This window comes from Salvelinus namaycush, chromosome 18, assembly GCF_016432855.1.
Source record: "Salvelinus namaycush isolate Seneca chromosome 18, SaNama_1.0, whole genome shotgun sequence".
Taxonomy (NCBI): domain Eukaryota; kingdom Metazoa; phylum Chordata; class Actinopteri; order Salmoniformes; family Salmonidae; genus Salvelinus; species Salvelinus namaycush.
The window spans coordinates 28,732,511-28,759,717 of record NC_052324.1 but is presented as its reverse complement, the minus strand read 5'-3'; the positions used below and the strand labels follow the sequence as shown (position 1 = coordinate 28,759,717).

Sequence of the window (27,207 nt, the reverse complement as noted above, 5' to 3'; positions counted from 1 at the left end):
TATGCAGCCTGGTCTCATTGACTAGCCAGAATGATATCGTAGGCCCCCGCCCCTTTGTCTGGCTGGCTCTACGACGTCACTCTAGAGGTCCGGTAGAGCTCCCTCACAGTCAGGACTGGCATGTCAATGACTGGTGTTTATATGCTTACGATAAAGGAAAAGGCTTGGATAAAATGAAAAATATTTACCCAATCTTGCAATGCTAAATATTAATAATCATCATCATTATAATCTTCATCATTACCATTACATCATCATCAACACCATATACTCAGTGTTAAGGTGTTTATATACCACACTTATATCAAGCACAAGCAAAATCTTGATAACAACTAATCGAATCTGATAGTTGGGTGAATCAGTGATGAAAACCAAATGGTTAAATCATGTGTTCTGTATGTACAGTATTAATCAATCAATCAATCAATCAATCAAATGTATTTATATTACCCTTTTTACATCAGCCGATGTCACAAGTGCTATACAGAAACCCAGCCTAAAACCCCAAACAGCAAGCAATGCAGAAGTTTATTTATTTATTTAACTAGGCAAGTCAGTTAAGAACAAATTCTTATTTACAATGACCGCCTAGGAACGGTGTTCAGGGGCAGAACAACAGATATTTACCTTGTCAGCTTGGGGATTTGATCTAGCAACCTTTCTGTTACTGGCCCAACACTCTAACCACAAGGCTACCTGTTGCACCATGTAGAAGCATGGGGGCTAGGAAAAACACCCTAGAAAGGCAGGAACCTAGGAAGAAACCTAGAAAGGAACCAGGCTCTGAGGGGTGGCCAGTCCTCTTCTGGCTGTGCCGGGTTGAGATTATAACAGTACATGGCAAAGATCTTCAAATATTCATAGATTACCAGCAGGGTCAAATAATAATAATAATCACAGTGGTTGTAGAGTGTGCAACAGGTCAGCACCTCAGGAGTAAATGTCAGTTGGCTTTTCATAGCCGAGCATTCAGAGTTAGAAACAGCAGTATGTGTTGTAAAATCATATACATTGCTACAGCGCATATAAATGCTACAAAATTGTGAGTGTAAATTAATACAACTGTGGCTTTCTGCCACTCTGATTTTAATTTGAGGTTCTAGCACCATCAGGTGGTTATTTTACAGTCCTCCAGGTTGGAATACAGTTTTACGATCTGCCAGTATGTGAGCGGGTTACCATAGTTCCTGGGCACAGCCATGGGTACTCTGTGGTGTACAGCAGAGCCCTCTGCAGGCTTTAGATCTGTGGGTTATGATCACATTGACCCAGGCTCCCAGTGGAGACCGTGTGCCGCCTTGATTTCCAAATGGCACCCTATTCCCTACATAACACACTACTTTTGACAAGATACCGATGGGCCCTGGTAAAAAGTAATGCACTATATAAGAAATAGGGTGCCATTTGGGATGTACAACCTTCCCACCTCCTGTGTGACTGCTTCTGTCTGCTGACTAAGGGGGAGACATGCACGTGGGACGTGCAAAGCCCCCACCCCCTCCACATCTAAACAACAGGAGTTGGCTTAAGAATTTGCCCGTGCTTCCCTCACTGGTCTACTACTGTTCCTCTGCTCTCTCCTGCCTGCTTGGCATGTGGAAAGACAATACAATTAACGTGCCTTTTTAGTTAGAGGGGATGATATGATATGAAGTCAGACAAATGCTGTGCTCTCTTCTGTATGTCCTGCTCTAATCTCTATATCATTGCGCACTGGCCAGTGCAGTGATCAGCTTGGATAACTAATGCTCTTCTAGCTTTTTCCATAGTAGCCTCCTGTAACTCAGTGGAAGTGAAAATGACTAGGCCAACAGAATGGACATTTTATAACACAATAACAAAGCTGGGAACAAAAAACATTGTCAACATCATCCAGAAAATAGAATTGTATTAATTTCTCTCAGTTTGCAACCTTACTTTCACACCACAGTGGGAAAGACTAATTTACATAATTACTTCAAATGCTCTGCATATTTGTTCTCGCAGGACATACAGTATCTGGCACCTGGTTTAATAACAGGGTAAGGACATGTTTATAATTCCCTTCCTTTACATGTGACCAATGAAGCTTGACACACACCTCACCCTTCATATATTGTTCAATAAATCAACAAACTGCTCTTGCTAGTATTACAATGTGTGGATGAAGCTCTTAATTTGGCATTAGTGAAAACACGAGATGAACTGCTACAAAAAAGACCCACGAAAGCTAAAGAACACTCTGTAATGTTCACCTCCACATATACTTTGAACTCGCGCAAAGTGGGAGATGCTGTCAAGAAACACGGGCATGTTTTATGATCAGACCCAGCTTTGCCAACTGAATTTAAGAATCCACGATGTATTGTATATAGGAGGTAGCAATTTACACGAGAAATTGGTCCATGCCAACTGCCAGCCACAAAAGAAAATGAGCCGGGCTCTTTAACGCCCTCTTCTGAATGGTAACTATAAATGCAGAGGTTGTGCACAGTGCAACAATATAATGAAGTGTGAATATTTCTGCCACCCACATACAAGAAAACGGTTCCAAATAAATGACATTATTACGTGCTCTACCACCCATGTTATTTACCTTATTAAATGTCCATGTGGGCTGTGTTCTGTAGGTAAAACCTCTGGTTCTCTCAAACAGACAATTAGTGAACGTAATAGTTCAATCAGGAGAAACGACAGGTATTATCTAGTCACAGTACATTTTAAAGACCAAAAACATGACATTTCTACCTTTTGATTTTGTGGCATAGAGAAAGTTAAGATATCAGACATGGGAGGCGATATAAATAACACTCTGAGCAAAAGACAATGTTTTGGGATTTTCACCCTCCAGACATTATTTCCTAAAGGTCTTAATGATGAAATGCCTTTATACATTATGTTGTAAATGTGAACATGAATTAATGCCACCATTTCAAATTACTCTGATGTTTTTCTTGCGCTGTAACCAATGATTTATGAAAACTTGCTTGATGGGTTGATGTCCTCATTGTGGTTTTACAGACGTGTTTAATATGTTTTATGTAAACACTTAAGTAAGCGTTACCAAATATAACAATGTGCATTTCATAAATATTCTAATATTTTCCCCTCAACTCCAATCCCATTCGATGCATTGAACGGATGTGAGTGGAGCTATGTCTACATAAGGGTGTAAAAACATTTTTTTAACACAAAAGCTCTGAGGAAGGACATGAGGCCGATATGTAGAGCTTAGTAAAGAGCAGTGATACTATCAAGAGCAGTGTGCGGGTTTCTTCTTTTTTCTCATCTTGTTCAACTGTTAATTAGCATATATTGGGTTTGGTGTGAACCAGTGAACGACATTAGGATTAATCCAGTCATCGATGCACAGTATAAGGTCATAGGGTCATGCCTGGCCCAGGGCTGAGCGTACAGTGCTGATGTCATAGGCCCAGGCCTGGTCGAGGCCGTCGCCCTGCGATGCTTGGTGGGGCCACTGGGGGAAGGGGAAGCGGCAGGCGACGACACACGCGTCATCAGGAAGCTCCCTCAGAAGCTTCTCACCCAGCACCTCCATCTGAGGACCAATCAGAGATGCTGGTTTTAGTCATCAACCAATCAGATCAATACTCTCTTGTCAAATGATCCAGCACACCCAATAATTTCTGAGTTAAGACTGTTTGAATATAATTTAGTGATTAAAAATCTAATTGTAGAACTAATCGTATTATAAGAGCAGGAATTGTTCTTTCTCTGCGGAGGCCTTGCATGGATAGAACGCTTACCAATCCTGGGGCTAGGAATACAGTCACGTTGTTGTAGTTTGACAAATCAGTCTGTCAAATGAAAGAGAGAAAACACATTTAGTAAAGAGTATGTGTCTAATAAACACAATGTTAAAGAACTATACTGTACCTTCCAGAAGTCCTTGTTGACAAAGTTTGCCTGGCTGGGTGCTACTCCTGTCCAGCGTGCCTTCACTCTAGCATATGCCAGCAACATGGAGTTGATCTCAAATCCAGTACACTGGAGGCCAACAGAGTAGGCAGCAAACACCTAAGACAAGAAGGTAGAGGAAAGTTGAGTCATACAACTACCTATAACTTCACTGCAGCAAAAGAGTGACTCCACTATAATTTGTCTGTTGCTTGTTGTTCTCGCCACACAAGATCCCTTGCTAGAACAGAGAGAAAAGTGTCAGAGAGAAAAGTGTCAGAGAGAAAAGTGTCAGACTCGGAATGTGTCCCAAATGGCATCTTATTCCCTATATAGTCCACTAAGAAGTACACAATATAGGGGAGAGGGTGCTATTTGGAACACAGCCTCTATTGTTCATAGCAGAGAGTTTTATTTCACCAGAGCCAACTCACCAGTCTCCCGTCTCCTGATCCCAGATCAACTAGTTGGCCTCTGCGTCCCTCCAGCAGCTGCATGGCGTTTACGATCTGAGCTTTACTCGAGGGCAGGTAAGGCACCTGTATGAAAATAATATTTCCAGTCAATAATATTGGCCATAATATGGGAGACGGTTAGCCTGGTCCCAGAATTCTTTGTATTTTTTCTAACTCCATTGGTCATTGTCCAGCCAAACATGACATCGATTGACAAGAAGTTGGCATGTAGCACAAACAGACTGGGACTCAGGCTAGGGGACGGGGTATGTGGGAGACGCCACTGAGTTGTATATCTCCTTAATTGGTTCTAGGTAGGACATACTTATCCCTTGGGGTTTTACAGTTGTAGACTAATACAGCACTACTTTAAAAAAACAAAGGCAAGGGGATTGAATGGAGCCTGCCTAATGTCATCAATTCAGCTGCATAGGTGGGAAAAGCCTTGCAAAGGGCCTTGCACATACAAGATGAGACATCAATGACCCAGCCAAGACCAAAACAAGACCCAGCCAAGACATTCATACAAAGGGTTGTAAACATGTGGCAATCCAATCTATCTTCCATTCTTTATGGCCCTGACCGCCCCCCCCCCCCCCCCCCCCCCCCCCCAATCCCTTGGTTTGTATTACCCCAATTCGTGATCAACTGTGCCTGACGATAAAGTGCTCTTGTCTGATGATGATGAACTGATGGTGAAGAGAGTAGCACAGTATCCATTAATCAAAAACACTGCATCATGGCGTAATTGGAAAAAACATCCAACAAATATTTAACTTACCAAATTGTTCTTCTAAAAATATTTGACACCCCTTTCTCAATTTGAAGGCACCATGAAACGACCATGGAGCATTCCAAGACAAGCAGCAAAGCATTCTTAAGAGTATTACTGTTTGTTGATTTCACTGCCCTTCCTGAGCACATTCATGTGAATGAGATATACCTTGAGTCTTCTTGGCACTTTGCGGAAGCCAGGAAGGGCAAACATAGTCCACATCCCGTAGAGGCCAGCGAGCAAAGCCCCAGTAGCAACTGTCAAGATGGGGTTGTCCTTACTGCTATGGACCATCCTGGAGCCTTGATCCTGGAGAATGAATTCTGTGGAGTCCTCCATGATAAACTGTTTCTATTAGGCTACATAAAGCAGTGGTTAGCATCCATATTTGTACTGTACTAGGCCAATCAAAACAGCAGAGGCAACAGTCAGGTGGACAGGGATAGGCTTAATGTCTTGATTCATTGTTTATTTTTGACACAATCATAAATAAATACCTGAACACAAAAGTTGCTACCGGTATTCAAAGTAGTTGTAAAGCAATGCAAATAGTTTCTCTGATATTGACATTTGCAACATGTCATTGCCATCGACAATTAATAAAGTAATTCAATAGACATGCAAGAATTCAAGCCCCCAGCAGAGGGTGCAATAGTGTTATATGATCGTGCAAAGCACTTTCTAGAAAACTTTTGTTTACGAAACTCGTCATCAAAATCTTTTCAAACATAACAATTGTTCAAAGCGAACCTGCTACTATATCAATGCATGCGTTAATATTGGTGAGTTGATCATTACCCAAGATGTTTCGCAAGATATTTCCCACATATGTTATACACGTTGATTCTGTAAGCCTATGTATGTTTTATAGAACATTTTGCAGACACATTTGGAGACGAGAAAACATGTGTTGTAATATTATTGTACGACATGAATTGGTTACTTAAGATAATTGCACAAATTGTTGCACAAATAGGCTACAATTTAGTAAACCACGCACATTAGGCTTTGCAACTGCGACCTACCTGACGCGCCCCCGTCTCAGCAATCCCTTATTTTATAGGGCAATGAGCCATCCAGGCGGTCAGTAGACATCAATCAAAAGGCCAAACGCTTAATTCCCGCCCATGAGTCATTAATAAATAACACACCCAATCACATCCGTTCCCGGTACATGGATAGGTAATTTGCATTCCATAACTGAGGTTACCAACAACTAAAGAATGGGTAGTGGCCACGCTACAGCCAATGAAATTGCCTGTCTATCTTATTATGTAACCGTTGTTGTGTCTGGTAGTGTCGTTAAGTAACCCAATATAACATTTTAATCAGATATATTGTCTGAAACACTTATATTTTACATAACACAGTCTAGTCAGATGTTGGCCAAAATAATTCGGCTTTATAGGCAACATGGAAGACTTCAAAGTCATATTTATTTTCATAATGGCACTGGACGTGTCATTACTTTTTCCTGTTTCTCCAGTTTTGCCTTTCGTCTGCAGCACCTTCACAAATCAGCTTTGGGTGTGCAGTAGATTCAGCCTATTATCATAATGGCATGTGCAAAATACAGAAGGTTATTGTGACCAGACTAGTCTGATAACCTGATTCCTCCCAGCATTTTGTTCTCCTCAGGACTGTAAGAAATAGCAACATAGATTAGGTGTGGTCTAGTTGATCACAATAGTAACCATGGGATAGCCTGGTCCCAGAATGGTTTGTACTCTTGCCAACTCCATTGCTGGCATTGTTTGTCATGGCCATGAGTGACAGGGAGGTGGCATGAAAGCACAAACAGACTGACACTCAGGCGAGTCAGACCAGAAATAGCAACAGAGAACAGGTGCGGTCCAGTTGTCTAGAACAGTAGCCATGTGAGCCTGGCACAGATGATAAATGGGCTGAATGAAATGTGGAGGGGCTGTTGACTATGATGACATATTATTGTATATTGGTAATGGAAAGCGGGATACCTAGTTAGTTGTACAACTGAATGCATTCAACTGAAATGTGTCTTATGCATTTAACCCAACACCTCTGAATCAGAGAGGTGCGGGCGGCTGCCTTAATCGACATCCATATATACACTACCGTTCAAAAGTTTGGGGTCACTTAGAAATGTCCTTGTTTTTGAAAGAACAGCACATTTGTTGTCCATTAAAATAACATCAAATTGGTCAGAAATACAGTGTAGACATTGTTAATTGTAAATTACTATTTACTATAATTACTATCCAAGTTTGTGTGACATTGGCACAATATTTCCCACATTTTCTAACATCCCCCATCCAAGGTTTAAAGTCAATATTGCAAATCTCATAAAGGCCATACCTAGATGTTTGAATTTTCTGTATTTTGCTGTATAGGCCTACCCCTATATAATTTTTTATATTATGATCTTATCTATTTTCCATAATGATGATAAAGGCATAATTGTAACTGACACATTGTTGCACATTTTGACTCCATCTGCTTAACCCCAGCACGCCGCTGCCAGAGAGACGCTATCAATCACGTGCACCAGCACCTCCTGTTCTGTTTACTGTTCTCTGAAGCGGAGCATGATTTCTGGGCGGGGGCTGAGAGACTGACGGCAGTGATGCTCAGAACGAGTAGCCATTATTGACTTCACAAATAATTAATTTCAGAAAGAAGGTCTTGTAAAATCGGTCGAGGTTTACTGTTTCATTAACATTTGGCTCATATCACAATACATTTTGTTTTATTTATTTATTATTGGGTAGCACAGCCTACATGGATTTATACGGAAAGGTAAGATCTTACCAGCATCTATCTGTATAGTATCCAGGTTTAATTAGGCTATACAGGACTCCAAATACACATCATCATTACATTGAACAAATTAATTTGTGAAATGTAATATTGTTTATTCTAAAAGCAAGCATAGTTAAATACTTCATTGAATACTTCATTAGTTAAATGAAAATGGTCACAATTTTTTTTTTTTAAGGTTTATGCAGTCTTCATACAGTAATGCAGGCCTACAGCTGTTGTCAAAGTGACTGTGTTGTATGCTGAATGATGTAGTCACATCGCTTTAATATTCCAATCTCCTGGGGCGCCTTTTGCATTATAAAGACTACAAGCCCCATATTGTGAACTTTGACGTCGTTGAATGTGCTTACTACGCTTTCCAACGGTTCAGCTTCGGGAAAACACCGGGACAGCTCCGAGGTGCTGAAATTGTCTCGGCTCAAACAGAACCGTCTCCTACAGTAAGAATTTATATAACAACAGCCTGATATATAAACTAGGAAAAGCCACTGACTGACACGAAGCCTTCGAATGAGGTTTGTTTGCTATAATGTCGTCAGATATGTTTTCTACATCATGTCAATTTTTCTAGACTGATATAATTCCGGAAAGAACTTGATTGACCTAGGGCGGCTACTATAGATTACAGTGTATTTGCGATTATCCAACATTCTGTGATGTTTTATCCAATTTAAAAGGACTACATCTGTGTAGCAAAATGGAAGAGTGTATTTTCGTCGTCATCATAACATTTTAAAATGGAAATTAGCGCATTAAACGCCTAAAATGATGTGTCATTGTATAGCTTATTGCATAAGGTAAAATTACATTTCGTTTACGAAATATTGTACAGTGTTGTTAATAGTGCAATTGTAGACTTGCTTGATGTAAAACCGAAGCGTGTAACAGAACAAACAGAACAGGCACATGCTTGACATGGCAGATTGCTGAGGCACAGTGAAAACATTAAGGCTATTAGGAACAAAGATGTCTGCTGTAGCGTAGTTGTATTTTAGTAGAATGCTGACAAATGATGACGAATTTTGCAAGAACGATTAAACATTCCACATTTTGTATTTGCTAGAGTCAGTAATTGGATTGTTGAATTGATTGGCATACCCCTTGATAAATCCAAGCCTAATTGATCAAACACCTTGTGAAGGATCTGACTGATGTTCATTGGCAGGCACATAGATGTGAGGATGTAGAACACAGGTGGACTCTTCAAATCCCCAGGGTGTGTAGTGCTTTTCTGGTTTATTCCACACAGCCATCTGCCATCAGACACACAGTCTGTGCTTTTAACACCTAACTGAGAGACTGGTGTGTCAATCTGGTCTCAGAGCATTTCATATTAGTCTTTACGTTAATCAGAAACACTCCATTTAGTATGAAATGTTACGTTTTGTATGGTATGAATTAATTTTGTGGTTGTTCACCACCCATTTCGTATGATATGTTACGAATTACAATTAGTATTATATGTTACGAATTTGCCAAATGTACAATATGTTACAAATTTGCAAAAGGTAGAATATGTAAACAATTTACAAAACGTATGATATGTCACTAGGTGGCTAATGTTAGCTAGCTGGCTAATATACCTAGGCTAGGGGTTAGGTTTAGAGGTTAGGGTTAAGGTTAGGATTAAGTTTAGGAGTTAGGTTAAAGGGTTTAGGTTAATCTAAAAGGGTTAAGGTTAGGGTTAGCGGAAGGTTTAGCTAACATGCTAAGTAGTTGCAGACTAGCTAAAAAGTAGTAAGTAGTTGAAAAGTTAATAATTAGCTAAATGTTAAAGTTTACCCTGATGAGATTCGAACTCACAACCTTTGGGATGCTAGACATTTGCGTTATATGACCAACCACTCCACTTTTGTTTTTGCCTTAAGTAACCATCTGTCCTATGTAACCATACCAAACGTAACATCATATTAATTTGAGTGTCACAGGATTTACGTTTACTATGTTACGTCTAGTCTATGAAACCAGGCTGGGTGTGTGTGTGTCTGTGTGTGATTATTTTAATAATTTATTCTTCTTTTACACGTCCTTGACGTCCCTCCTCCATGCAACATTTCTAAACCTTAAATAGTACCATTTCTAATTCCAATGAGTTGATTTTAAGTTTGTCATGACCTTTTACACTGCGACTCCTGATGTTACCAGATGGCTGCCACTCAGGGGACCACTCAAGGGAAGGAGGGCGCGGACCAGAACTTTGATTACATGTTCAAGCTGCTGATCATTGGGAACAGCAGCGTGGGTAAAACCTCCTTCCTGTTCCGCTACGCTGACGACGCCTTCACCTCAGCCTTCGTCAGCACTGTGGGCATCGACTTCAAAGTCAAGACTGTCTACAAGAATGACAAGAGGATCAAATTGCAGATCTGGGTAAGTCTGTCTCTAAAGTCCAGGGTACTTACTATTGTAATAGATCATGTTTAATGTAAGTATAGCTTTTCAACTACATTGTGCACAAATATCAGCTATTCATTCAACTGCAATATTGATCTTATCTTGCCTTGGTTAAGGAACAGTCATTTTGATCATTTGATCTAAATATTCAACAGTATTAAGCTCAAAATGTCAATGCCAGTTTTAGTAGATTACCAGTGCTGTAAAATGGCTACATTCAAAACAGTTTAACAATGGCCAGAAAATCCATTAAGCAGTGCTGAGCTTTTCAAAATGATTCTGCCTTTGCAACCACACACCAACTTACTTTTTTGCATGACATCATGGAGAAACTCAATATTTTGTATCTCTCATTGAAATCTATTTTGATATCACCAGCGTATTGCCGCTAGCTCATAAGTAGTATGCATATGAGGAGACATCCTGACCTACAGTAGTCATAGGAACTAGCTCCTGTTAGAAGTTGTCCGCAGGCACAGATCTAGTTTACATTACCCCAACCCTAACATTAACCATTAGAGGGAAAAATACATAAGAGACCATAAATCAGCCTCTAGAGGCAAATTCATTCTTCGCATCAGCCTAGAGTAGTCAATCTATTTCAGACATTGTCAGTCTATCTCATCATTACAATTATGCACTCTCATTCATTCCCAAGGGGCTCGTAACTATTGAAATAATCAGTGTCTTCTCATGTCATTTGTATTCTAGCCTCCCAAGGAGTTTTTGGAGGACTAACCTAACAGTGGGCTAATGGAGGTTCTATTGAACATGAAACAAAAGCCTTTACTAATTGTTAAGGGGGGTCTGGAGAAATAAACTCCCCTGTCCAATCTCCCTTTCTTTTAACCGAATGACCCTGGTCTGTAAACCACATTAGACTATCAATCCATAGCCAGGCCCCTTCCCCTGTCCCCTACTCTTGATCAATAACTATCTAGCACTGTGACAGGTTGTAACTAGATGGCTCATGGTTGGCCAAGCATTTATTCCCTCTATTTCTCCTGAGTAATTTGTTTTAAGAAAACACACTTGTAGTTAAACTTAAAAAACATAATTGTTTGCTGCTTCAAACCTTTTTGTCCATTCCTGTTACGTTTACCAGGCAACTGGTATACTGACTTCTACATTGTTATAGATTTCTATGAGCCAACTAGGATCCAGTCACAATTACATTTAAGGTGGCTTGTGCCGCTTATCTGTATGAACAAGGCCTAGAGTGATTGAATGCGAGACAGGGCAATGTAGAGAGCAGAGACAGATGGATGTGTCATCGTTTGCAGGATGCTAGTAACCCTTAGCTGAAGGACATCATCACTGAATAACACTCCTCTCAGACTGTGTGTTCTCGTCCTGTGCTTGGCCGACTTCGCCTAAGGCTCTTTTAATTAGGAGGTTCGGAGATGGAAGAGTTTGTTTCTGAGCAGCTCTGAGGCAGCGAAGGCTTCAGTTTAAAGCCTGCTTCCTCCAAACACCCACTCTTTCTCTCTCTTAGAGAGGCAATGCTGTTTGCTGTCATATTTACTGTCTGTTCCACCAATTAATTGGTCCCAGACAGTACTGTAGCAGTTAATCAGCTGATTTGCATGGGACACAAATCACACACACTTTAACAGGAAGCAGAAAAGCAGGGTTGAATGTAAACAGTTTAAATTACGAGTAATAAGGGTAATTGTTTTTTGTCAGTGAAGGAAAGACACGGAGGTTCTAACAGAGGCAGAATTGCCAGAGAGCATTCAAATGAATAGCTCTAGGTTGTCTAATTGGGCTTTTTGAGAGAACTGTTCCTTCAGTGTTCATTTTATAATAATGGATGTTTGAGTACTGTACTATTCCTGACGAGCCACAGTATACCAGAATTGACCAGTAAGATTCAATCCCTACTGTCACTCTGCACTGACTGTACTAAATGTTCTGTCCATTTCTTGGGCTTATTCACACTGTGGTCCATGGTGATGCATAAACAAACTCAGTCAGTTAGTTTCTAATGGAACTCCTGTTCACTGGACTCAGCAGAATTTTTCTGTCTTGCTGTGTCTTTTAGCAAAGAACAAGCAAAGCTGCACACTCAAATAACCCAGAGATAAAAAAGGTAATCGTCAAGCACTTTGCCCTGAATCGATAGTGTAATGTAGTGTGTGAATGCATACAGTATGTCCTCAGTATTCAGCCAAGAGGAAAGTCAGCAGTCAAAGCATTGTCTAGATTCATGCTAATGTAGTCACAGTCTGCCAAACAAGAGAACCATTAGCACAATGTGTGAAAAAGGCTCAAATGATTTCCTTTCAAAACATTATATAGACTCAGTAATTATATAGGCCTACTGTGCATATTGTATTGTACAAAAAAAGAACACACCTGTACACCCTCATGCATGTGTATATGCAGGTGCACATACAGTTCATCAATGTGTTAGTGTGTATTATTGTGGGTTTCCATTGCTCAGCCCAGCTGCTGTATGAAGGAGATGGAGGGAGGCAGCCTTTGAGCTGTGTGTGCTTTTGAAGGTCAGAGATGTCCTCTGGCTACCACACAGACACAATTATAGCCATATTCACAGAGCAGAGCAGGCCTCTCTGTAGCTAATGTAACCCAGCACTGTTTTGGCTTAGAATCCCCTACAGAACACAGATGACAGATAGTTTTAGTGTTTTAGCAAAAGGACAATGGGATTTTATCCCCTCCAACGACCTACTTCAAACATGAGTTGGAAATCAGACAAAATGTCCGTTTGCCATTTTCCTTTTGATGAATCAGACAGTTTGCTACATGACTGATATGCTATCTGGAGTACCAGCTATGACAGTCAATAGCCCCTATACAATATGTTTACTGTAAGCCCATAGACATTACATAATACAGTATGGCACTTCCAGTAGGCCTCAGCCACCACAGTGGCTTTACTGGGGAGACTTGAACCTCTAGAATCTGCGAATAGATAATGACCTTCCTATCAATGACAGCAATGCAGCATACATGATAATCACAGCCAGCCAAACCAGTCAGCGATGCATTATGCATATGATAATCACAACCAGCCAAACCGGTCCAGAATAAATACACACATGAAGGATGGGAGACTTTCTCTGTGACTAACTGTTAGTTATCTGTATGACTGTGTGTGTGTGTGTGTGTGTGTGTGTGTGTCTGTGTGTGCATGCACGTGCATTTGTTTGTGACCAGCAATAATAATGTTCTGTATCTCTCCAGGACACGGCGGGACAGGAGCGGTACCGGACCATCACCACTGCGTACTACCGCGGAGCCATGGGCTTCATCCTTATGTATGACATCACCAACGAGGAGTCCTTCCATTGTGTGCAGGACTGGTGAGTTTTACTGGGGTACAAAACATTTTCACCCTCTAGAAGGAAAATGGGTGCCGAATAGCATACGTTTCTTTTCTCATCGAAAACCAATACGTACCAGCAATACATCTTTCATCAGGACGTTGGTAAGATGGCAATGTTGTGTCAGTACATCATGCATCATGAAATACACGAGGGAAGGAAGCAACTTGTGTTATGTTATGTTATGGATTAAGTACTGTTTATCTTAACCACATTCTCAGAAAGACTACATATCTTTATGGACAAGGACAACAGAAGAGGTGTGTTGTTGTTGGGTTGTATTGAGACAGGATGAGTATAAGATAACTCCCTGTGAATTCTCCCTGTGAATTCTCCCTGTGATTTCTCCCTGTGATTTCTCCCTGTAATTTCTCCATGTGAAGAAACAGACCCAAATAGCTGACCTTCATCCCTTTCTGTATCTCCTTATCTAAGCGTATTGATTAGAGCGCTTGTTGTCAGAGAGCCACTAGCCCACCTGTGTGGGGGTCCCTGGGAAGGTCGTGCAAAGTCATGAATCGCTGTTTTTGTAAACCACACAAGCTATTTCCATCTGAACACTGAATACCTACACTAACCTGCACTGTTTGTTTCCTGTACCCTGGATTCAACATGATTTATTCAGGACTAGAAATAAGAACACAAGAGGAGTCTATTTCATCAGTCACAAACAATAGGTTTCTGGGATAAAGTCTACCAGAATGTTTTGATGGATGCACTTGACAAAACAATGAACTGTCTCAAGGTGAAACAAAAAGAGTGTTGGCATTGTGTGTGGGGCATAAGGTGTAGAAATGAGACTGGTTTAACATCTCTTTTCACTTTGGTTGTGTACATGTAATATGAACAAAAATAAGTTACAGTTCATATAAGGAAATCAGTCAATTGAAATAAATTCATTAGGCCCTGATCTATGGATTTCACATGACTGGGCAGGGGCGCAGCCTTGGGTGGGCCTGGGAGGGCATAAGCCCACCCACTGGGGAGCCAGGCCCAGCCAATCAGAATTAGTTTTTCCCCAGAAAAGGGCTTTAATTACAGACAGAAATACTCCTCAGTTTCATCAGCTGTCCGGGTGGCTGGTCTCCGACGATCCCGCAGGTGAAGAAGCCGGATGTGGAGGTCCTGAGCTGGCATGGCTACACGTGGTCTGCGGTTGTGAGGCCTGTTGGATGTACTGCCAAATTCTCTAAAACAGCGTTGGAGTCAGTTTATGGTAGATGAATGAACATTAAATGATCTGGCAACAGCTCTGGACATTCCTGCAGTCAACTTGCCAATTGCTCGCTCCTTCAAAACTTGAGACATCTGTGGCATTGTGTTGTGTGACAAAACTGCACATTTTAGAGTGGCCTTTTATTGTCCCCCGCACAAGGTACACCTGTGTAATAATCATGCTGGTTAATCAGCTTCTTGATATTCCACATCTGTCAGGTAGATGGATTATCTTGGCAAAGGAGAAATGCTCACTAACAGGGATGTAAACAAATGTGTGCACAACATTTGAGTGAAAATAAGCTTTTTGTGCGTATGGAACATTTCTGGGATCTTTTATTTCAGCTCATGAAACATGGGACCAACACTTTACATGCATTTATATTTTTGTTTAGTATAGTTACAGTAGCTAATGACTGATATTATCCTGGAGCTGTTCAAATCAGTGAGCTTTTTCTCTAGACCAGGTATTCCCAAACTGGGGTACGCAATGCCGTCGGGGGTACACCAAATAAAAATGCTTTTTTCCTTCACATTTTCAAACAGTCCATTTATATTTTCCAATGGGGCTATACATTTAGGTGAGGTTTTCTTCTCACCTGAGTAGCCCCGTTTCACTGCCAAAAATAAAATTAAACCATCTAGTGTTCAGCGAAATAACAACACAATGTCAAATACAGGTAGCCTAGTCATATAATTAACATCCAATCAAATTAACCATTACTCTCTCACGGGAATTCCACTAACGGTCCGTATGAAGCCAAACGTAGCTGCTGCTCATTCCTTTTGCTCGAAAATTGATAAATGGTTCAAGTAAGTATGGCCCGCGTCCATAGAGACACATACCAGCTCTACTGGTAGTACTGCTACTACCAGCAGTACTACACCTGCCGACGACACAAGTTGTTCTGCTTCCATGAGCACATCCAATGCTAGCATCAGTAATTCTACATTTGTTGTTAGCCCAGCTAGCATGGACACTGCCAGTTGTGAATCTGATGCAGCTGAAGAGCTACTGCCCCCTTACGAACGAAAGAACCGAACAGACAGGGACGTTGGACCATCGAAGAGGCGCAAATATGATGAGAACTACATTGATTTGGGGTTCACTTATATTGGGAGTTGTGCCTCTCCTTAGCCACAGTGTATTATATGTGCAAAGGTACTATCTCACAACTCAATGAAACCTTCACTCTTGCGCAGACATTTAGAAACAAAACATGCCAATTTGAAAAATAAGCCACAGGAGTTTTTTGAGCGAGAATTAAGACGACTTTCGAGTAGTAAGACATGTATAAAAGCAACAGATACCATTAATAAGAAGGGGCTAGAAGCATCTTATATGGTGAGCTACTGAGTGGCTAGGACAGGCAAGCCCCATACTATTGTGGAGAACTTAATTCTTCCTGCTGCTGCGGATATGGCTGGGACAATGATGGGGGGGGGGAAAGGCCCAAAAAACTATACAGACAATGCCTTCATCAAACAACACTGTTTCACGACGCATCAGTGACATGGCAGGAGATGTTTTGAAACAATTACTGCTTCGCATACAATCCAGTGAATTCTATGCATTACAGCTGGATGAGTCAAAAGATGTCGCGGGCGTGGCACAGCTCCTGGTATATGTCCGTTATGTTTATGGGAGGTCAATTAAGGAAGACATCCTCTTCTGCAAACCACTGGAAACCAGGACAACAGGAGAGGATATTTTTAAAGTACTGGACAGCTTTGTGACATCAAATGGACTTTGGTGGTCAAGATGTGTTGATATCTATACTGATGGCGCAAAAGCCATGACAGGGAGACATAGTGGAGTGGTAAAGTCCGTGCAAGCAGTTGCTCCCAACGCCACTTGGGTACACTGCAGCATCCACAGAGAGGCTCTTGCTGCCAAGGGAATGCCTGACAGCTTGAAAGACACTACAGTGAAAATGGTTAACTTTGGTTAACTTTTTTTAACCTGATCTCTCGTATATTTTCTGCACTATGCAATGATATGGGAAGCGACCATGTAACGCTTTTACAACATACAGAAGTGCGGTGGTTATCAAGGGGCAAAGTATTGACATGTTTTTTTAAATTGAGAGATGAGCTTAAAGTTGTCTTTACTGACCATCATTTTCACTTGTCTGACCGCTTGCATGATGACGAGTTTCTCACACGACTGGCCTATCTGGGTGATGTTTTTCTCGCCTGAATGATCTGAATCTAGGATTACAGGAACTCTCCGCAACTATATTCAATGTGCGGTACGAAACTGAGGCTATGATTAAGAATTTGGAGCTCTTCTCTGTCTGCATTAACAAGGACAACACACAGGTCTTTCCATCAATGTAGGATTTTTTTGTGTGCAAATGAACTCTAGCTGACGGACAATGTCAAATGTGATATAGCGAGTTGGGTGCGCAATTACGTAGGTACTTTCCCGAAACAGATGACACAAACAACTGGATTCGTTATCCCTTTCATGCCCTGCCTCCAGTCCACTTACCGATATTTGAACAAGAGAGCCTCATTGAAATTGCAACAAGAGGTTCTGTGAAAATATAATTTAATCAGAAGCCACTGCCAGAGTATCCTGCCTTAGCAAATCGTGTGTTAAGACACTGATGCCATTTGCAACCACGTACCTATGTGAGAGTGGATTCTCGGCCCTCACTAGCATGAAAACTAAATACTGGCACAGACTGTGTATGGAAAAAGACTGAGACTCTCTTTAATTCTTTAATTCACAATTTTTGATGAACAAATAAGGTTTTATATTTAAGATGGCTAAATAAAGAGCAAAATTATTGATTATTATTATATTATTATTTGTTCCCTGGTCCTATAAGAGCTCTTTGTCACTTCCCACGAGCCGGGTTGTGACAAAAACTCACACTCATTCTTATGTTTAATAAATGTATTGTATAGTGTGTGTGTGGCAGGCTTACAATGATGGAAAAAAACAGCATTTGAGAGGGTTGCTGACCCTGGTGCTAGAGGTGGTACGCAGCTGGAGGTTGAATGTTTGAAGGGGTACGGGACTATAAAATATTTGGGAACCACTGCTCTAGAGCATAGAGCAGACAGAGCACAACAGTGCTTTATCATTCTATCCAACAACCTAAACATACTTCTTCTAATGGTAGGTTTTTATTCCATTCTCTATTATTCTTCCTGGTTACAAGGTTTAGGGCAAAGATGCATTGTTTCCATGGCAATGGCTCCTTCCCTGCCAGGCTTCATGTGAATGAGCTCCTGTCCTGACACAAACTAATTTCCTGTGTATGACACAATTTTCTCCTAATAGTGACGAAGGCACGCCTATGCTCTTCACAGAAATAGACACTGCTGCACCTTTTCTCTCCTCTCCTGGTTATTGATAATTGAAACACAGAACTAATAATTGTGAGAGATAAACATAGACATCGGTAATCATTTTGACACTAAATATAGGCTAACCTAGAGGTCAAGTATATGTAAACATTTAATGCAAACCCCGGTTAAGAAAAGCTGTTTTTGACTGGGATGTCATTTTGTGTTATAGCAGTCAATAGCCAGATGTGAATTGACCTATATCTCCTATGACCAGTCTGATCTGGACTGAGCAGTACTGACATCACAGTACATTATTGTGTTCCGCTGGTGCTCTGGCCTGCTTTCTGTGTGGCCACAGGGGAAATGTGTTCCTGAAATGTTTCTCCCAAAATCTATTTAGCAGATTCCAGTCCTACTGTAGCACCTCATCGTCCTGATCTGATGATATAGGAGATGTGTTGTTTTCACTGTATCAGCTTATCACTTATAGCTTCTAGTAGATGGATGCAGTGCTCTGTTTTGAGTGTTAGTTCCTGTTTTTTTTCTGTTTGTGTGTGCATGTGCAGGTCGACCCAGATTAAGACCTATTCGTGGGACAACGCCCAGGTGGTGTTGGCTGGGAACAAATGTGACATGCAGGAGGAGAGGGTGGTGGCTGCAGACAGTGGGAGACAACTGGCAGAACAACTGGGTGAGCTGCTGTCATTTCATTGATCAGGGACACTTTATATAAGCAGAGATAAAAGAATGAACACATTGAATCATCAACAGTCAGATACGAAGATCTATAATGCGTCAGCTCATACTGATTCGCAGCACCAGTGCCTACATGGGCTTCTGTAAGTCCATTGACTTATTGTAAGCATGACCTACAGTATTTGACAGCCTTACATTTCCACTAAGACATAACGTCAAGAGATTTCTGAATGTGGATAATTTACTTCTTGTAAACATCATCAACAATATATTATTTTCTCTCTCTATCCCTTCACAGGTTTTGAGTTCTTTGAGACAAGTGCCAAGGACAACATCAACGTCAAGCAGACCTTCGAGCGCCTCGTTGACATCATCTGTGACAGGATGTCCGAAAGCCTGGACACTGACACCGCCGTTACCATGGGAACACCCAGCGCCAAACTGACAGACAGCGCCCCGCCCCTCCAGCAGCCCGCCTGCAACTGTTAGTGGCTCCCCTCAGTTACTGTGTTGCCAAGATACCCAGTCCCTTAGATCTAGTCTGCATCCCAAATGACATCCTATTACCTATTTCAGAGTTTCTTTCATCTTAAACTATGGGTTGGGATGCAAAATGGGGCCTGGGCATGTGAGAGGTGAGTCGCATTATAGAATACATCTATAATCACACACAATTTCTTCTTAATATCGTTGGAGGACGATTTGGTTCACGGGATGATGGTACATTTTTTATTTGGGTCTCGAGCTGAAAAAGTTTAAGAACCCTTGCCTTATATAATGCACTACTTTTGAGCAGGGCCCACATAGTGCTCTTGTCAAAAGTAGTTCACTATGTAGGGAATAGGGTGCTATTTTGGATACAGACATAGTCTTAAAGGTACAATGCTGACATTTAAAAAAAATCTTAATATCATATAATTTCTGGGTAACAATAAAATACCTTACTGTTAAAAATAAACAAAAATTGCTTCTTATCAAAGAGCAATTTCTCAAGCAAGAATTTTGCTATGGCAAGTGGTCTTGGGAGTGGTCTGAGTGGGGAGGGGAAAACTGAAAACTAGCTGTTATTGGCAGAGAGGTTTGGAACTCTCTGTCTTATTGGTCTATTAACTAATTTAATGCCTGGTGTTGTCAATAGGCAGGCCAAAACTCCATTCCACCAAATCAGGCTGAAATTTCAGGCAGCCTTTTCAAACTGCTCTTACACTAAAAGGGCATTATCATAATTTTCCCAGTCACAGTATTATTCCAACCTCATAGTATGGAAATATATATAAAACACAGGAAATCCCATTTTTTACTGTACTGGGCCTTTAAAGCAGGGGTGCACAACTAAAGTCCTGGATGGCTGCTGTGAAGGCTGACTTTCCTCCTTGCCTTTTAGTCAGAGATTGACCAGTGTAGCTGCTGTAGGTGCACTGTCTGGCCAATCAGTGACAGTAGTTGATCAATTAAGTGCCAGGATGGAAGGAAAACCAGCAGGATTTCATCCCTAGTGGACTGGAGTTGTGCACACTTGTCTTTCTGTATCCTGCACTGTAACTGAAAACTGTAATTTATACAGTCATTTTGAGTATTATCATTAGTAAAACACTCTGAAACTTTTTACTACAGCATACTGTATATTATGGTACATTGTGGGAAAACGTTTTGGTCGGAGAAGTAATTGCTTTGTTTAGAATGGTACTGTAATTCCACCCCACAGAATACAGCACCATACCGTATCTTTTGAGGGCCAAAAACCTTTTGACCACTAATGGGTGCATGGTATTGTTGTGCATCTCAAAAATGATATTTTTGTTTTTGTTTCATTAGTCCACTGTTGAATCAGTCCCTAAATGTTCTGCATGTCAGCAATCAAGTTTAAGATATTGAAAACACATCATACTGTGACACTTTCAGTATTTTGAAAGTTCTATATGTTGAGAACTTGATTGCTGACATGCAAAAAAATATGGGACTGTATCATCGGTGGACTAATGAAAAACATACAAAAAGGTAATATTCCCTTTAACATATTTTGAGGCTTGCACCTGCAAGTGAAAATGCTGTACCAATTTGACTGCTATGTGGTGATAGTGACCCATTCATTCATAATGTATAGGGGACAGATTAGAGTGGCAGCAAGTCAAACCTTAAATGGTTGAGCATTTTGCCAGGTCCTTTTGGTCTGTTTTGCCCTGTAGTCGCTGTCAGTTTGGAAACCTTGGTTAAGGCCTCTAGATGGGCAAGTGATACAAAACACCAAATATTAATTAATATATAATGTGTAAACACTTTACATAGCAGCCAACTTGCTTGCACCACTCCCTTCTAATTACAGTAAAATACTGTAAAGTACAAACCCCACCCCTCAATGAATTTCATTCATCCATTCATTCATTTATTCTGATTATGGTAGAATTAACTTTTTTGCAGTATAATAGGGTACATTTTACGGTATTGTACTGTATGCGTCATTACCAAGTACTTGCTTTGATACCGTATTTATATAATAGTAGGTGTACTGTAATATGAAATACAGAATTAGACTTGCCACTGAGCTGCCTGTAAGTTACTGTCAAATTCACAGCAACTCCTTTACAGTGTGGTGTGTTATCCGATCACTTTTATCATTGAACATCAATGGCAATCAACTAGCCTTGGTGTCAGTTTGTTTCTGCTCTCTTGCCAACTCTTTATGGAATTGTGGCGTTGGCAAGAGCACAGATCTGTGACCAGGCTAGCAACCAATGTATGTCCCTCTCCATAGCTGTGTTGAGGAACAGATACATACTTCACACCTTTACCTGGAAACACAGAGGGTCAATATAAGTCTGAGTCGATGTAGGCCTATTATAGTGTGGCTGATAATAGGACATTTCAAACATACATTATTCTCTTTAGCTTACCATACAATATTCACAAAAATGATGCTTGTAAAGGCTTTTAGAATTCAAATGTGTGGTCAATGCACGTACTGCACAGTAGCTTTCCAGCTGGCTTTAAAGACTTGTTATCAATTCTAATTCTGTGAGGAGAACCCATAGCTGTCATTGTTTTTACTGTCCGTCGTAAAACTTGCCGGACACACAGTTATAAATCAGTGCTTTAATTTATTTATCCTTCTATTTATGTATTTATTTTATATGTATTGTTGTTACATAGTCTTCTGCCACAGCCAAACTATATTATTAAGTGTACTGTATACAAACTGGTAGGTAGTAGTTGATTTCTGTTTGCAGTTTGTGTATGCGTGCGTGACCGTGTGCCTGTGTGTTTTAGGAAAAATTAATGAGTGGCTGTGTGAGTACTTTCAATCATCTACCTTGGATAAAAACAAATGTGGCCTTTTAGTATTTCCAACATGGCCTCTTCTCCTTTGTGCTCACTTGCCGCATTAATTTCATATTTCATGAATATACTATACATGCATTGTGTCTATGTGAGTACTGTATTATACTGTACATGTGTTTTGTAGTAGTAGTCCTGATGTGTGATCTGATGAGTGTCTGCATTTCTGCAAAACTGAATAGATCCTCTTTTCCTAGCCTTAATAAGACTATTACAAGTGTGCTGTCAAATAGCTAATAACCTATGTTGTGTTTTTATACCCAGACCCTTACATTTAGCTTTACCCAAACAATAAACCCTTCCCTCATTTCCAGCAGATTGACATTTATTGTCTTGAATCTTGCCCTGGATGCAGAACTGAGCGGTTTCTGCTAGATAGGCCAGCTGCAAAGTCAAAATTGTCTATGTCGTAGAAATTTATGAAAACAAAATTTTTATTTTTGGTCTTAATTTAAGGTTAGGGTTAGGCATTAGGCTTAGCAATGCGGTTAAGGTTAGGGTTAAGGTAAGTTTAAAATCAGATTTTATGAATTTGTGGCTGTGCCACCTAGTGACCACTCTGCAGAGCTGCCTCCAGCACATGATTTTTCAATAAATACCAACCTGCTCATTTCCACTTCTCAAGAGAAATGAAAACATATAATTCACAAATTAAACACAGCCAAGATATGATATGTTATGATTGATGGATACTGAAGCCATGATAGAGTCTGTCTGACTGGATAAACAGCAATATTCTATGAAACAGACAACACATCCATATTTCATATACCTGCTACAGTATATGGGTTCCCTTTTATAAGAAACTAATACACCTTTTCCACATCCCTGACCAGCTTAGGGATCATGTTATTATTGTCTCTCCATCCTTGGATGAAGCAAATTGTCCTTTACATCGAGAATGTCCTGTAAATCCCAGTAAAGACAATCTCTTCTACATATTAAGTGAATAGTTACATTGATCCTTTAGCTTCAAATTACCTAGAAACAGAATAGTAAAAATATATAATTGTGCCAAAAAAACTGTCTGTAGTTTGTTTTGCACCGTCTAGAGTTTCTGCATAGAAAATGAAGGTTCAGAAAAGAAAAGTTGCGTGAAGACATTGAATTATCTATATTTCTATCTATAAAGGTGTATATTGTCTATGTTTAAGTGCATCCTCATAGCTTTGTCTGTGGGGTGCAATGGGCCAACAAGTGCAATATTTTATGAATTATTTCCTGTACATAGTCCTCCTAGTACATTATACCTGCAGTAGAGTGACTGTTCTAATGTTCTTGTTGTACTGTATGGCACTGCAAGCATTACACACACACTAAATGTGTGTGTGTGTGTGTGACTTATTGTATGTGTTGACCTTTTCTACTGATGTATTCATGTACTACTTACTATATACTGTTCCTGTTAGCTAACTGTTGGTGAACTCGTACTATACGTCAAAATGCAGTGTTGTGAAAGATAGTCAGGGAAATTAGTATATGCCATATGCCATACTGATATTAAGTCTATGTGATAAAAAAGGGAAATATCTCAACTCAAACATGATGTCTGTGTGAGACATTTATTATTTACCTGTACATCAATAATAGGCATTATCCTGCTGAGTTTGAGACTACTAACATCGCTCCATTCAAATCCCCTGTCATCTACTTCACCTGTGATCATGTATATTCATGACCGCCACTGGCAGGTGAAAAGCCACTTCAACATGTCATTACTGATGAAGGCTTAAGATGATAATAATGAATAACAATAATAATAATAATTATTCATTGTACTTATGAAGTGCTTTTAAAGAACTTGAAGAGGCTTTACATGAAACTATAGTACACTCACGCTCTGGTCACCTCATTAAAGTGGACTGATATTAAACTGGATATATTATTTGTACCTTTAAGTGCAAGCAATGTACAAACTATGTTTTTGGGATGATAGGAAATAAACAAATTGTACTCATGTCATGTGTGTATTGTGTTTGTGTGTGGAGATCCATTGGCTACCTCTTGAGATCGGTGTTCAGTTTGTCAGTGTGTTTGTGTGTGGAGATCCATTGGCTACATCTTGAGATCGGTGTTCAGCTTGTCAGTGTGTTTGTGTGTGGCGATCCATTGGCTACCTCTTGAGATCAGTGTTCAGCTTGTCAGTGTGATCACTCTATTTCTAGAGAAAGTATGCCTCCTAAGAGACAAACTGGGGAAGTTAATATTTTACAAGTTCTTCCCATTCAAGAAGAGTTCAACGGATTTTGCTGCCCGTGTCCTGTATTACCTAACCTTGGCAAACTGAAAAAATGATTATTCTATGCCCAGCATAGGGTTATGGATATGACTATGGGTTGAGGTCAAGGAAAGGATTAGGGTTGTGATTGAGGTTAGGGTATGGGTTGAACAGGGATGTGAACATGAAGCTAGGGTTAAAGTTAGGGTTGTGATTGAGGCTAGGGTATGGGTTGAACAGGGATGTGAACATGAAGCTAGGGTTAAAGTTAGGGTTGTGATTGAGGTTAGGGTATGGGTTGAACAGGGATGTGAACATGAAGCTAGGGTTAAAGTTAGGGTTGTGTTTGAGGCTAGGGTATGGGTTGAACAGGGATGTGAACATGAAGCTAGGGTTAAAGTTAGGGTTGTGATTGAGGTTAGGGTATGGGTTGAACAGGGATGTGAACATGAAGCTAGGGTTAAAGTTAGGGTTGTGTTTGAGGCTAGGGTATGGGTTGAACAGGGATGTGAACATGAAACTAGGGCTAGGGTTTTGGCTACGGTTGAACCGGGGTGTGGACATGAAAGTAGGTTCAGGCTAGGATTAGGGTTGAACCGGGGTGTGGACATGAAGCTAGGGTTAGAGTTAGTGTTGTTGTGTTTGAAGCTAGGTTCAACTCTAACCCTCAACCCTGACTCTAACCCAAGCTTCATGCCCACCTCCCAGTTCAACCTAACCCTAGCCCAAACTACAAACAAAACCCTAACCCTAACCTCATGTGGTTTTGGTAATGTCCGTTTTCACCACTATAGGCCTGGCTTTCTCCACATACATCTAGTCTGGAATCAAACATGTACAGGCCGGGACAAGTGCTCCAGAAGTCCCCTTACCACTGATCTAGACTACCCAAGCCTAAATCCTAACCTTATAGATGGACTAGGACATACACTATATATACAAACGTATGTGGACATCCCTTCAAATTAGTGGATTCGGCTATTTCAGCCACACCCGTTGCTGACAGGTGTATAAAATCGAGCACACCGCCATGCAATCTCCATAGACAAACATTGGCAGTAGAATTACCTTACTGAAGAGCTCAGTGACTTTCAATGTGGCACCTTCATAGGATGCCGCCTTTCTAACAAGTCAGTTCATCAAATGTCTACCCTGCTAGAGCTGCCCCGGGCAGCTTTAAGTGCTGTTATTGTGAATTGGAAATGTCTAGGAACAGCGGCTCAGCTGCGAACTGGTAGGCCACACAAGCTCACAGAACGGGACCGCCGAGTGCTGAAGTGCCTAAAAAACATCTGTCCTCAGTTGCAACACTCACTAGCGAGTTCCAAACTGCCTCTGGAAGCAACGTCAGCACAAAACTGTTCATCGGGAGCTTCATCAAATGGGTTTTCATGGCCGAGCAACCGCACACAAGCCTAAGATCACCATGCACAATGCCAAGCATCGGCTGGAGTGGTGTAAAGCTCGCCGCCCGTGGACTCTGGAGCAGTGGAAACGCGTTCTCCAGAGTGATGGATCACGCTTCACCATCTGTCAGTCCGACGGACTAATCTGGGTTTGGCGAAAGCCAGGAGAACATTACCTGCCCGAATGCATAGTGCCAACTGTAAAGTTTGGTGGATGAGGATTAATGGTCTGGGGCAGTTTTTCATGGTTTCATCCTTAGTTCCAGTGAAGGGAAATCTTAACGCTACAGCTTACAATGACATTCTAGGCGATTCTGTGCTTCCAACTTTGTGGCAACAGTTTGGGGAAGGCCTTTTCCTGTTTCAGCATGAGAATGGCCCCGTGCACAAAGAGAGGTCCATACAGAAATGGTTTGTCGAGATCGGTGTGGAAGAACTGGCCTGCACAGAGCCCTGACCTCAACCCCATCGAACACCTTTGGGATGAATTGAAACGCCGACTGCGAGCCAGGCCTAATCGCCTAACACCAGTGCCCGACCTCACTAATGTTCTTGTGGCTGAATGGAAGCAAGCCCCCGCAGCAATGTTCCAACATCTAGTGGAATGCCTTCCCAGAAGAGTGGAGGCTGTTACAGAAGCAAAGGGGGACCAACTCCATATTAATGCCCATGATTTTGTGAATGAGATGTTCGACGAGCAGGTGTCCACATGGTTTTGGTCATGTAGTGTGCTACGTAGATGGACCCAAAGACGCTACACAGGTGGAAGACACTTCACTGCCCAGAGTAAACAAACTGACACCACCTGATACCTTCTGGCTCAGACAGACAGACTACAGGCTTTAGAAAATGCATGAACAGTGGAGTTGTTTATTCTTGACATCTCAGCTTGAGCCTTTCAAATCAAATCAAGTTTATTTTATATAGCCCTTCGTACATCAGCTAATATCTCGAAGTGCTGTACAGAAACCCAGCCTAAAACCCCAAACAGCAAGCAATGCAGGTGTAGAAGCACGGTGGCTAGGAAAAACTCCCTAGAAAGGCCAAAACCTAGGAAGAAACCTAGAGAGGAACCAGGCTATGAGGGGTGGCCAGTCCTCTTCTGGCTGTGCCGGGTGGAGATTATAACAGAACATGGACAAGATGTTCAAATGTTCATAAATGACCAGCATGGTCAAATAATAATAATCACATTAGTTGTCGAGGGTGCAGCAAGTCAGCACCTCAGGAGTAAATGTCAGTTGGCTTTTCATAGCCGATCATTAAGAGTATCTCTACCGCTCCTGCGGTCTCTAGAGAGTTGAAAACAGCAGGTCTGGGACAGGTAGCACGTCCGGTGACGGAATACATATTTTAATGTCTCTAG

The 27,207-nt window shown here is 41.0% G+C and overlaps 2 protein-coding genes across 3 annotated transcripts; one reads left to right on the top strand and one right to left on the bottom strand.

Annotated features, from left to right (window-relative positions):
• Positions 1-1,871: 1,871 nt before the first annotated feature.
• si:dkey-190g11.3 (uncharacterized protein LOC567059 homolog) lies at positions 1,872-6,326 on the bottom strand. Of its 2 annotated transcripts, XM_039013631.1 has the most exons (6): positions 6,153-6,326; positions 5,296-5,486; positions 4,332-4,436; positions 3,877-4,017; positions 3,747-3,797; positions 1,872-3,538 (listed from the first exon to the last, which is right to left on the bottom strand). In XM_039013631.1, exons 2-6 carry the CDS (start codon positions 5,464-5,466, stop codon positions 3,368-3,370), a joined length of 639 nt encoding a protein of 212 aa, XP_038869559.1. In that variant the 5' UTR covers positions 5,467-5,486; positions 6,153-6,326; the 3' UTR covers positions 1,872-3,367. The 2 variants fall into 2 exon arrangements, with proteins under 2 accessions (XP_038869559.1, XP_038869560.1); XM_039013632.1 differs by lacking the exon at positions 6,153-6,326 and having other exon boundaries at positions 5,296-6,143.
• A 1,558-nt stretch (positions 6,327-7,884) lies between these two features.
• rab3c (RAB3C, member RAS oncogene family) lies at positions 7,885-19,439 on the top strand. Its single transcript, XM_039012836.1, has 5 exons — positions 7,885-7,902; positions 10,072-10,296; positions 13,531-13,649; positions 18,755-18,879; positions 19,183-19,439. Exons 1-5 carry the CDS (start codon positions 7,885-7,887, stop codon positions 19,371-19,373), a joined length of 678 nt encoding a protein of 225 aa, XP_038868764.1. The 3' UTR covers positions 19,374-19,439.
• The last annotated feature ends 7,768 nt before the right edge of the window (positions 19,440-27,207 follow it).